At 36.3% G+C, this 11,113-nt stretch overlaps 1 protein-coding gene across 2 annotated transcripts; it reads left to right on the top strand.

The window, feature by feature from the left end:
• Positions 1-2,874: 2,874 nt before the first annotated feature.
• ppa2 (inorganic pyrophosphatase 2) lies at positions 2,875-8,235 on the top strand. 2 transcript variants are annotated; one of them, XM_070915387.1, is made up of 12 exons: positions 2,875-3,083; positions 4,540-4,553; positions 4,660-4,704; positions 4,787-4,840; positions 5,366-5,485; positions 5,785-5,871; positions 5,989-6,115; positions 6,899-7,026; positions 7,176-7,261; positions 7,372-7,441; positions 7,586-7,625; positions 7,710-8,235. In XM_070915387.1, the coding sequence occupies exons 1-12, from the start codon at positions 2,894-2,896 to the stop codon at positions 7,730-7,732; spliced, it is 984 nt and encodes a 327-aa protein (XP_070771488.1). In that variant the 5' UTR covers positions 2,875-2,893; the 3' UTR covers positions 7,733-8,235. The 2 variants fall into 2 exon arrangements, with proteins under 2 accessions (XP_070771488.1, XP_070771487.1); XM_070915386.1 differs by having other exon boundaries at positions 4,489-4,553.
• Positions 8,236-11,113: the final 2,878 nt, after the last annotated feature.

Raw genomic sequence — 11,113 nt, 5'->3', positions numbered from 1 at the left:
ATAGCACACCTGTTTAACTTGCATTAGACTAGATGCACAAATATGGCTCACGACTATATGTCAGCTGGTCATCAACATAATACTGTATATTTTTAATATGTCACATTGCATCATCATCATCTATGTGTGTATTTAAGAAAAAGTCAAAAATTAAACTTTTAAACGTTCATTTATTGTCTTCTCTGATAAACAAGCACAGATAAAACAAACATAACAGACGTCTGCGTTAGCAGTGTTATGTAACTAAGTGGACTTGGTAAAGTAAAACATACTGAACAATCACATACTCTGTACAAACATGCAAGTGAGTAAACAATGTTATCTCCTGTGCCTTAACAGCGTCACCATATTAATTGTTTGTTTACATGACATCATGTCACTCAGGGCGTGGCTTTGACCTGCTCAAAGAGAGAAGTGTACTCTTTCAAATGAATTCACATCTACGAAAAAATGTTAGGCACTAAAATATAGTCATGAACTGCCCACAGAATAAAATACAGCATCAAATTAACCATTATTTTTGTTAACTATTAATCTGACTATTATTGTCTCATTCATCATTTGGTCTTTAAAATGTCAGAAAATAGTAAAAATATCCCTAAAAATTTCTCCTGAGCCGCAAATGCTCACATTGGAGAAGTTGGAGCCATTTTGGCTTGATGTTTGACTTAAAGACTTAATAGTGTATCAAAATGGTTGCCAATTAACTTTCTGTTGATCCATTAATCAATTGTTCTCACTGCACTTCAGATTTACAGCAGATTCCACATAATTATGAAATATATTCGTCAAACAGAAGTAATATTGTTATTATCACAAGCTGTTGTTTGGAAATGATTGTGAACACCTACAGCATATGTTTTCAGCCAACAAACAAAAGTATTTTCTTAAAATAAAATGCTAAGAGAACCAAATCCGAACAGAACCTATTTTTCAAAGCTTGTTTTGGTGATACAAAACAACAAAGACAGCCTTATTTTTTCAGCAGCAGGCAGGGAAAGTAGCAGCAGGAGCCAACCAGGTGACTGAACAGGGAAAGGGAAAATAAAAACACACTCATGCCTGAAACTGTCTTTTACCGCCACAGACTTTTACTGCTGGCCACTTGGGCACCATCACTGGAAGAGTCACGGTTGAGTGCTTTGCTTATGGGCACTCTGACAGAAACTGAAGGAAGGGACATTCTTCTCATCTGGCTCTGCCCAGTTCACCTCCCTTCATCATCATGTCAGTACTTTGACCTTGACCACTGCTGTCCAACTTACAGGTTTATAGCAGGAAATCTTTTCCTTGTCAACTACAGCGAGCTTGGTCAAAACTGTCCTGCTGAAACACACAGAATTAATAGGACTTTGTGCTTAGCAGAATCAAAGCCCTTTGGCAACAGTATCAAAGGCAAACATGCACTTTTAAGATTTTAACAAACCAACTTTTTAAGGTTGCCGATATGTATGTAATTTGTTTGAACAGAGACCAGCCTATACAACAGTAAAAGCGGCACATCAAGGTGACTGGGTTGGGTGTTTGTTTATGGCACAATGGATACATATGGACTTTGATCTCATGATGTATTGTAAAGATTACCACCATATAATCCATTTACTTCAGGTTATAAAAACAAAAGCAGGGGGACATTAAAGCAAGAGCTACAGGGACCTTTATTCATTGTACATGGAAGAATATATTGTAAAAGCCAGGTGTGCATTAGCCTAATGTTATAGACAAAAGGTGCATACATTTCTTTTACTGATAGTAACTGATATCATCACAAATATTTTTTTATTTTGTGTTAGCTGTGTGATGGAAACAGCTAAAATTAAAAAGACCAAACAGAAAAAAAGAGTCAGGAATAATGTCCCTCTCTTTCCATGTCAGCCATTTTCTCTAATAGAGCAGAGACGTCTATGTTCCCTATGTCCTTGGACATAGATATTAGTTTGCCAAGAAAAGAACAATGTGACCTATCTAGCAAATGTGCTTGTGTGTTTGTGTTTTGGGGGGACAGATTGGCTAGGTGGCAGCAAAATGAAGCTAGTACACATGGACCACAAGCATGAGATGGAAGAATTGTGAAGTTAATATGGAAAAAAGAAGTGACTTCCGGTTGCAACGATTTTATTATCAAAATAAAAATCCAGTAGTACATAACAAGCATCTGTGTGGCCTGTTATGCTGTAGAAGCATACCAAAAGATATATACATTTGGGTGTCTGCCCTGATCTTTCCTATAGGCATATAGTGACAAGCATCGGGCCACAGATCCCACATAAAAAAAACCCAGACATACTAAAATTTAATGGACCGATTGCAGCAAAATGTACATTGCACATTCACATTCATTCACATCCAAAAATAAACCCTCTCCATTTTGGATACCCCAGGATCTTTTTTATAGTCCCACCTTCAAACAAAAATGTCAATTTTGCCCACAAGATACTGGCATATTGCCATGCATGTAATGTTCTAATCACCTTCATATTCCCATGGTGATTTTTTAATTTGTTTTCTGACCCAATGGCCTTTTCTCTGGCAACACTACCAGATGTTTCATTTGAACTAACATCAAAGTCTAACAGGTACATTAGGATTAGGATTAATTTCAGTTTATGTGTGTCAATCAATCCCTTTTTTTTTTTTGTTTACAACCATTACTCAATCATTAAATCTAAACGTGTTTTTAGTCATATTTGTCCGTCATAGAGTCCTGTTTTGTTTACAGCAGTCCCTTGACCTCAATCATCGCCATTGTGGATGCTTTTATTTTGAAAATGCTAACCGGAAGCCCTAGTTCTTCTCTGGCGAGCTTCACGTTTCTGGATGTGGCGGAGGTGGGGAACGGGAAGCAGGCAACGGGAAGCAGGAACCGAGTGCAGAAGAAGAAGAAGTGTTTATAATGAGACCACTGCTGCTGCGCTCTTCGCTCGGCTGCTTGGTGACAGTTTTGGGCTCATTTTCCGCTTCTAGAAACAAACTCGTCACACAAGCAGCAGCGGTGCCTCATCTGTACTATTTGAGAAAAACGATGCACTATCAAACGGAGGAGAGAGGACACCCCCATTCTCCTGACTACCGGATTTATTTTAGTAAGTTAATCATCGCCATCATGGGAGAAACCATGCGTGACATAGTATAACGGTTAGGCACCAGGGTCCCGGGGTCTGACAGGTAACCACAGCTCGACCTCCAGGTCAAGGTAAACGTCTGACCTTTGAGTTTGCAAGCGTGAGTTTTTATTTTGGCATGTGGCACTCTTACCACTTTGCTGCTTTAGAGTCAAAACCCCGACAATGTTAGCCTCCACTTTCCAGGAGGTTGAAGTAGTAAAGAAGCAGACAGCAAGGAAGACGTTTCACTGTGTGTCCTCACGCGGGTTTACTTCCTGTATGGCGGTCACGTGGACAGTGCTACACAAAAATAGCCTTTTATGAAAGAGGAAAAACTGGTATTGTCTCAGCAACAGTATTAAATGTGAGCACACCTCAGATGAAGTTAAACTCATTCTTCAATTGTGATGTGGACGTTGATGATCACTCTTATGTATCATAATGAACTCATGGAGACATTTAATTCATTATTATTTAGTCTGACTCAACTAATGGTGATAATGATGCAGCACTGCAGAATATCTGAGCAATTCAAACAAGTAAAGTAAGAAAATGGTAATATTAGTAGTGTAAATGATGTCCAGTATGACCAATGAATCAACAGGGTGTTTATTTATAATCTAATGAACCCCTGGAATGAGGATACAAGTTTTAACTGACAGCGCAAACCATGTTTAACTCACCATGAAATTGAAATCTTAAATTAAGGTCCACTGACCAGCTTTTTCCAAAACTTTTCAACCGCATACCACAGTCTTCCTTAGAGGATGGAATCTGTTCAGTTGTCATGAAGATATCTGTATCACGGTGACAACTGACCAACCTCTGTCTGTGGAGGAAGATTGTGAGATGCGATTGAAAGCCCTGGAAGAGGCTTCCAAGTGGACCTTAAGGCAATTATTTTTTTGTCAAAGTAAAGTTTCCAGGGTCAAGGATGAGCTTTCACTCATGAATTAAATCTCGTACTATGACAAAAACAGCTACACTCATGACAGGACAGGTTTTGAATGACATCTCTAGTCTACAGTCATAAAAGCAAATTATGTATTGTGTACTGAGTATGCTCTTAATTCAAAATAAAATGATATGATTTCATGCAGTGAAATATTAGTTCTGTCTGCTGTTAAGATTTGCAGCTAAAACACACACACACACACACACACGTTTTGTTGTCACGTTGTTGGCTATGTACACTGCGTAACCTGATCAAGTTGTCACAAATCATTCTAAAGACAGACACACCTAAGACACCAGAAACTATACTGACTGGGGATCAAGCCTTTTCGGTGTGCAGTATGATCATTTTATGTACAATAAAGATTCTTCTTGGATTTCATTGTGTCTATATATATATATGGCAGTTTTAACATCTTTTTTTCCTTAGAAACCTCTGAAGGAAAATACATTTCACCATTCCATGACATTCCTCTTGTAGCAGAGACCGAACAGGTAATGCAGTTCGATAAATATTGCAGGAAGTTCATGACTCTTTTGTTAGCTATTGAACGTAATATTCAAACCAGCAATTCACAGATTTTTTTTTTTCTTTCAACAGGACAATGATGTGCCAGCTAAAAAAACCAAAAAGAATGAGAATGAGGTACTGTCAAATGCAAATATTTTACCATCTGAAAACATTCACCCCAGCATATACTGTATATAGCTTTCCTCTGTACTTTCAGGTGCTCTTTAACATGGTTGTGGAGGTACCTCGATGGTCAAATGCTAAAATGGAGGTAAGAACGCTATAGATGCAGTGCCTCGCATTTTTTTTTAAATAATTGATCCAAATATTACACTTCTACTACTACAGCTACTACTGCTTTAGTAAAGGCTGAGATTGAAATGTGTAAATAATAACACTGTAGGTATGAATGAACTGGTATGTCAACTTTCATTCAATAATAACACATTTTCCAAGAATTTAGCATAGCATTAGCCTGAAGCTATTGTATTTATTATTTCATGAGCCCCTAATTTGACAATATCAGTTCTAACTGACAGTGCACTACAGCTTGTAACTCACCGAGAAATGAAGTGCTTGACCAAGAAGTCTCAAATAACTATCCTTCTCTGGAGTTAGCATAGCAGTAGCCTGAAGCTACTGTTATTTAGCTTGCTAGCATAGCAGTAGCCAGAAGCTGAGTCTGTGAGTGTTGGTGACTTTAATCAAGTATGCTTTAACACCAGCAAAAGCACACACTGACACATTACAGTACATTCACCTACACACACACCATAGTAATTGCTTCAATTTCCAGATTGCAACAAAGGAATCGCTGAACCCGATCAAACAAGACGTAAAGAAAGGAAAGCTCCGGTATGTTGCCAACATATTTCCCCATAAAGGTTACATTTGGAATTATGGGGCACTCCCACAGGTGAGGAAAATGCACAGTATGAAGGGTCTGGGTTACATCAGAACTGAAACCATTAAGACTTTTCTGTTTTGTCCATCATCCTCATGCTGTATTTGATCCTAGTCGGTGACAAATAACAGTACTGCAATTTAAACACTAATGATTAATTTTGTTTTTAATTTTGTTTTAAAATAATTGTTTATGCCTGTGAGTGCATTCATATTTATTTATGTATTTTGTGTTTATTTATTTTGTCAGGTAGTTAGTTGAAATGTTTGCTAGAAATTTTTGATTTTTTACATGTTTTTGAACCGGAAAAGACATGGGAGGACCCAAACCACACAGACAAAGAGACAAAGTGCTGTGGTGATAATGATCCCATTGACGTTTGCGAGATCGGCACCCAGGTAAGACTGTATCGTAGTATGTTTTTTCTCCCTTTATATGCGCTTTTGAAAGATACCTTAAATGTACGGTTGATTGATTTTACTGTTTTATTTGTAATTTGTTGGCCTGTTCTTTAGGTGTGTTTTCCAGGTCAGGTTATCCAAGTTAAAGTGCTCGGCATTTTGGCTATGATCGATGAGGGAGAAATGGACTGGAAGGTCATCGCTATCAATGCTGAGGATCCAGATGCCAAAAACCTAAATAGTGAGTGTTTTCCACATATCATATCACATTTAGTCCTGGAAACCTGGCATGATCACAAGACATGGTAACTAGGATTTTGTTGAATGTGCCAAACAGGACAAACTAGTACAAATCTAATGGCTTAAGATACAAGAGTCAATGGAAGTAATGCCGAGCCTTTTAAGATTAACTGCTCGACCAAACTCCAGAACTTGTCAGATCTGCATTTGACCACATACTATAAATACAGTGTTAATGTACCTGCACTGCCCCAGATCAGATTCAAGGGATTTAATTTGAAAATAAATATTTGCAGATCCAACACAGAAATGCTTGAGTATGTTTGCTGGCTGTTCAGGCAGTAACTACAGACTGAAACTCACCGAGAACGTACCCTGTGGAGTTTTTATTGTCAACATGGTTTTGTTTACATTCGGAAAACGTTTCTTTCCAAAACATTGCGTGTATCCTTGAGGCCTAACAAACATGTTCAATGCATACAGTATACAGCTTTTGCAAAGCCTGTTTCTGAATATTTCTATCCATTATGTTGTTTTGATGGGGCATTGCTACCTTTTTATGATCCATTATAAATGTATTATCTGTTCATTTATTTGTATCTCTATTGCTGCACAACACCTAACCTCCTTCAGAAGGATGTACATATTCAACACATTCTTTTTTTTCCGTTAAGATATATATCTAACACGATGTGTGAATGTCACATCGATTCATACCAAGACAAATAAGGTGCAAATTGGTCCTCTGTTCTTATTCTGTTGAATGTGTTTGTGTTTTCCTTAGGCATAGAGGATGTCCGCAAAAGCCGGCCTGGTCATTTAGAGGCCACTGTCGACTGGTTTAGGAAATATAAGGTGCCCGATGGAAAGCCTGAGAACCAATTTGGATTTAATGGACAATTCAAAGACAAGGTACTGAGACCTTTGTAACACCGAATACAGTACATAGATAAGATATGACACGTTTGTGTACTAGGGGTTGCAGTCCATTGCGGGTTTTAGTGGCCAAAACTGAAATCTAAATGGTGTATTTTTCTCTGGTGTTCTTTGTCTTTTTATAGGACTTTGCAGCTGAGATCATTAAGTCCACCCATAAGCACTGGAGGGCACTAGTGCAGAAGCAGACAAATAGTGGAGGGATTGAATGGTAAGTTGGTGGAAGTAAAACCCCTGCAGTGTGTATGTGTGTGATGTATGTATATAATTGGCTATGTAAGTGTAATTAACACTACTGACTTTTTTCCCGTTTCTGTTCAGCAAAAATATCTCCTGCTGCGAGAGCCCTTTCAAATGCAGTGCAGATGAGACCAGAGATGTGGTTCAATCAGTGAGAACTTCCATATGATATATAACAATAATGACGATCAATAAATTATAGCAAATCAATTATGATACCAAGCACAATAATAGCATTTAAAACTGTATTGGGGTTAGGTTTGGTAATTGTCATGTATAACGTTTGACACCCCAGGCCCCTGCATTTGGCAGCGCACATCCTGTGTCTCCAGAAGGTAAGTAAATAATGACACACTTTATTTTATTTGAAGTGTGTTAATGTTTCGTTTTTTTCTGATTCTATATTTTCTCTTGCACAGTGGACAAGTGGCATTTTGTCTGAAGCCTTAAAGACAATATGGAATCCAACAAAACTTCTTAACATCATGTGAAGCAGCTGCATCTTTTGTATGCAGCTGGATTTATTTTTGGTAAGGACAGCTGTACAAAGCGCCATCTACATTGACCATGCAGAAAATGCTAATACCCGGTACATTGAAAATATGAGCCAGTGAAGATCTGTTCTTTTGTAATGTTGAGTAAAGAACCAGAAGCGAGATGTATTTTTGGGTGTCATGTTGGACACAAGATTGGTTTATTATTGGTAACATCAATTATAATTTAGAGGTTAATCACAAAAATAATTGGTCTCATTTCTATTTAATTGTAAATTATGTTGTATATGTATTTCAGTATTTTTGTGGCCAGGTCCAGCCTTGTATAAGACTGAAAGTCATGCTGATATACTCTTATTTGCCTTTAAGACTTTGTCCTTATAACCACAAATGCAATTTGTATGTAACAATCAAACAATTTCTTCCTGTTTGGATAAATAAAAAAAATTAAGGCCTGAACATGACATGATCTCTTCCAATTTCATCTGTAATTACACATTTAAACATTTCAACATGTGGACAAATAGACAGAATTTAGATATTAGTATTAACTTGGAGTAACAAATGAAATTTGCTTTAAATAAATATAAATTTTATTAAAAAAAACACCCACATCTCAGCAATATCAGGAATGATATAATAAACAGCTTTCAAATAAACTGCATTCAGTACATTACAATACTTACAGTATTAATACCCATCCTTAATTCCATTTTTTGTAGCATACCAAACTTCAGGAGAACAAGGGAAGCCTTAAAAAATAAAATGACAGGCAGAAAGTTGCACATTTCTTTTATACCTTTAGTGTCTAACTGCAAAAAGACCAAGTGTGTATCAACTGCTAGCTTAACCTTAGAGCTGAGCACATATAGTGCACTAGTTAAGCCCAGAAAGTCATTCAAGTAATGTTGACTCACTCAGAAACACTCTGAAGCATCTTCAAGTATGGCTATGCTTTTAACCCGCTATATCTTAGACACCTTGGCTTTCTCAACCACAACCTGCTACTGTAGCTGGGTCCTGTACAACGAAATTCAACATTTTTTTCATGTAGATTTATTTTACAAAACTGGAAGAGTAAAAAAAAGAACTAGAACTTCTAATGTCTGAGCGAACAGGATACTATAACTGTAAACTTTGCTGTGACAGTGAGCATACATTTACTTCCTGGATAATCTAACCACGATCAGTCTTTTAACCTGAAAGAGCCAAAAGGATATTTAAAGATATGATGAGGATTGCTGATAGAGGAGCTGTGGGTCAATTTGACAAGAAGAAGAACCTACATCAACAGCAAAGAATGAGTTGTATTCCTGTAATACAGGTTCTTGGTATGTACAATGTGACATAATTTATTATTTTTTTTAACACATTTACAATCTGTTTAAATAAAACGTTTTGTAATTCTTTATTACATATTTTTTTTCCTGAAAAAGAAATGAAGTGCTTTCAGAAAATGAATATGTTGAAGAGTGGGGTAAGTTGTTTCTTTCTCCATGACAGTCATTCCATTTTATACCGCATTAATTAAATCAAATAGGCAGGGAAGAAAAATCATTATACAATTGCTTAGTGGTTATAAATAAATTTAACTATACACAGGCACAAAGATGCGCACCTACGTTAATCACTGCCCTGGCCTTGCCTCATAGCAAAAGCAAATACATTGCTTTTTATTTAGTCAATATTATACTTTCCCTTTAGTCAACTCAGTGCATATATGTTCAAATTACTTTTAAAAGATTACCACCATCCTACTAGCTGAAGTATAAGTAAAAAAATGAAGGAAAGTATCTTTTTCCTTACAAAATAATTTTTGTCTGTGTGAAGTGTAGAAGACGAGAATTTGATTCAGGATGCAATGGCAAGTACCTGAATGAGAAAAAGACAAGATGAACACAGGCAATGAAGATGTACACAAAATTGAAAATGACATTGAAAATGTCCCTGATTTTACAGTAACATCAAAGATTCAAAATACTTTCTACCAGATTGATAAGAAAGTAATAAATGAACTTTTAAGCCTTTTGGTGGCCTGAAGTTTAACTGTTATTAACATTTTGAAAGTACTATACAAAGGAAGAAAGAAAAATATGTTATAATCCTATTGCCAAACTAGTTTTGAGGTATATGACAGGTTTGTACTGTACATTATTTAAAAGCCTTCTCACTGTCCAAAGAGTCTCACATTGTATGTTTCTAGTAGGTTGAATAGCACCTCATGATATAAAATCAGTTGAAACCCAAAGAAATACAATGAAATAGGCTGTTAGCATTCTTTACAACACAAAATCTATAACAGTAATTCCAAAAAGGGAAATTAACTTACTGTACAAATCTCACCTGTTTATCTTACAGTTAGATTGCAATAATTAAAGACCCCACAGCAAGCCAGCTGCCCTCTGAAACTGACGCTGAGCTTACCCTGTTTCATGTTCCTCAGTGTATAAAAAGCACATTTACTAAGCACCACAGACATAAAACTACATGTAATATTCACAGTCCAGGTTTTTTCAATGAACCTAAGGTAAGGAACATTAAAAACAGTTGCTGACAACAAAATAAACCTGGAAAAAAAACTAAAATAACACAAACATGTAGATTTGTTTTTCCTCAAAATGTTAAAAATGCACCATTAGAATGGCTCAATTTACAGTATAAATGACATAAGAAAGTGAAAGAAGCACCAACACAATGATAGTTTTAAAAAACCTTTTTGCATGTACTCGAAACAGTTTCATGGATTGCTAATATAACCCTCTGTTATAAATTCATCAATTTAAATTTAATGATGCTTAGAAATGAATTACTCTCACTTTAGCAATACAGCATAACCAGATTTTATGATTTAAAGGTATTACCAAAACATTAAACTCATTATCAAAAAGTGCTCTAAGAAACACTGACTTGCCAAAAAACATTATGATGCTGATGATTCGACAGTGGGATGATATTTTCAGTGTCCTGCTGACATATGTCATTGAGTGTCACTTGTAGAGTGTGTTCTGGTTATAGTGTGAAGGCATTTGAATTAAAATAAATGGTAACAAGCACACACTTTAGCACCGTGCATGTTGTCATTTACAACAGTCAGTGTTTTATGCCAAGATGACATTTCCAAAATTTTGTAAGAAAAATAAAGCCACCAAAAATGAAACTTTGTTTCAATTAGAAATAGGTCCTTTTGTATCAGACTGAAAGCACCAGAGATTTTGACAGTGTGTATCTTGCAAAAGTTGCCAAACAAAAATAAATACATCCTTAGTAGGGTCAACTAGTAAAGCTTGATTGTTAAAGAGGTGAAAGACCTGATGTGAAAGGTAATTTAT

Source organism: Enoplosus armatus, chromosome 2, assembly GCF_043641665.1.
Source record: "Enoplosus armatus isolate fEnoArm2 chromosome 2, fEnoArm2.hap1, whole genome shotgun sequence".
NCBI classification, from domain to species: Eukaryota; Metazoa; Chordata; class Actinopteri; order Centrarchiformes; family Enoplosidae; genus Enoplosus; species Enoplosus armatus.
Note: the sequence above shows the minus strand (reverse complement) of the source record. Positions and strands in the feature narration are given on the sequence as shown.

Excerpts from the sequence above, each read along its gene's own strand:
- ppa2 (XM_070915386.1), top strand. The coding sequence starts at position 2,894 with ATGAGACCACTGCTGCTGCGCTCTTCGCTCGGCTGCTTGGTGACAGTT. Across the intron at positions 5,486-5,784 it reads ATTATGGGGCACTCCCACAG|ACATGGGAGGACCCAAACCA; the intron begins GTGAGGAAAATG and ends GAACCGGAAAAG. Across the intron at positions 7,262-7,371 it reads AATAGTGGAGGGATTGAATG|CAAAAATATCTCCTGCTGCG; the intron begins GTAAGTTGGTGG and ends GTTTCTGTTCAG.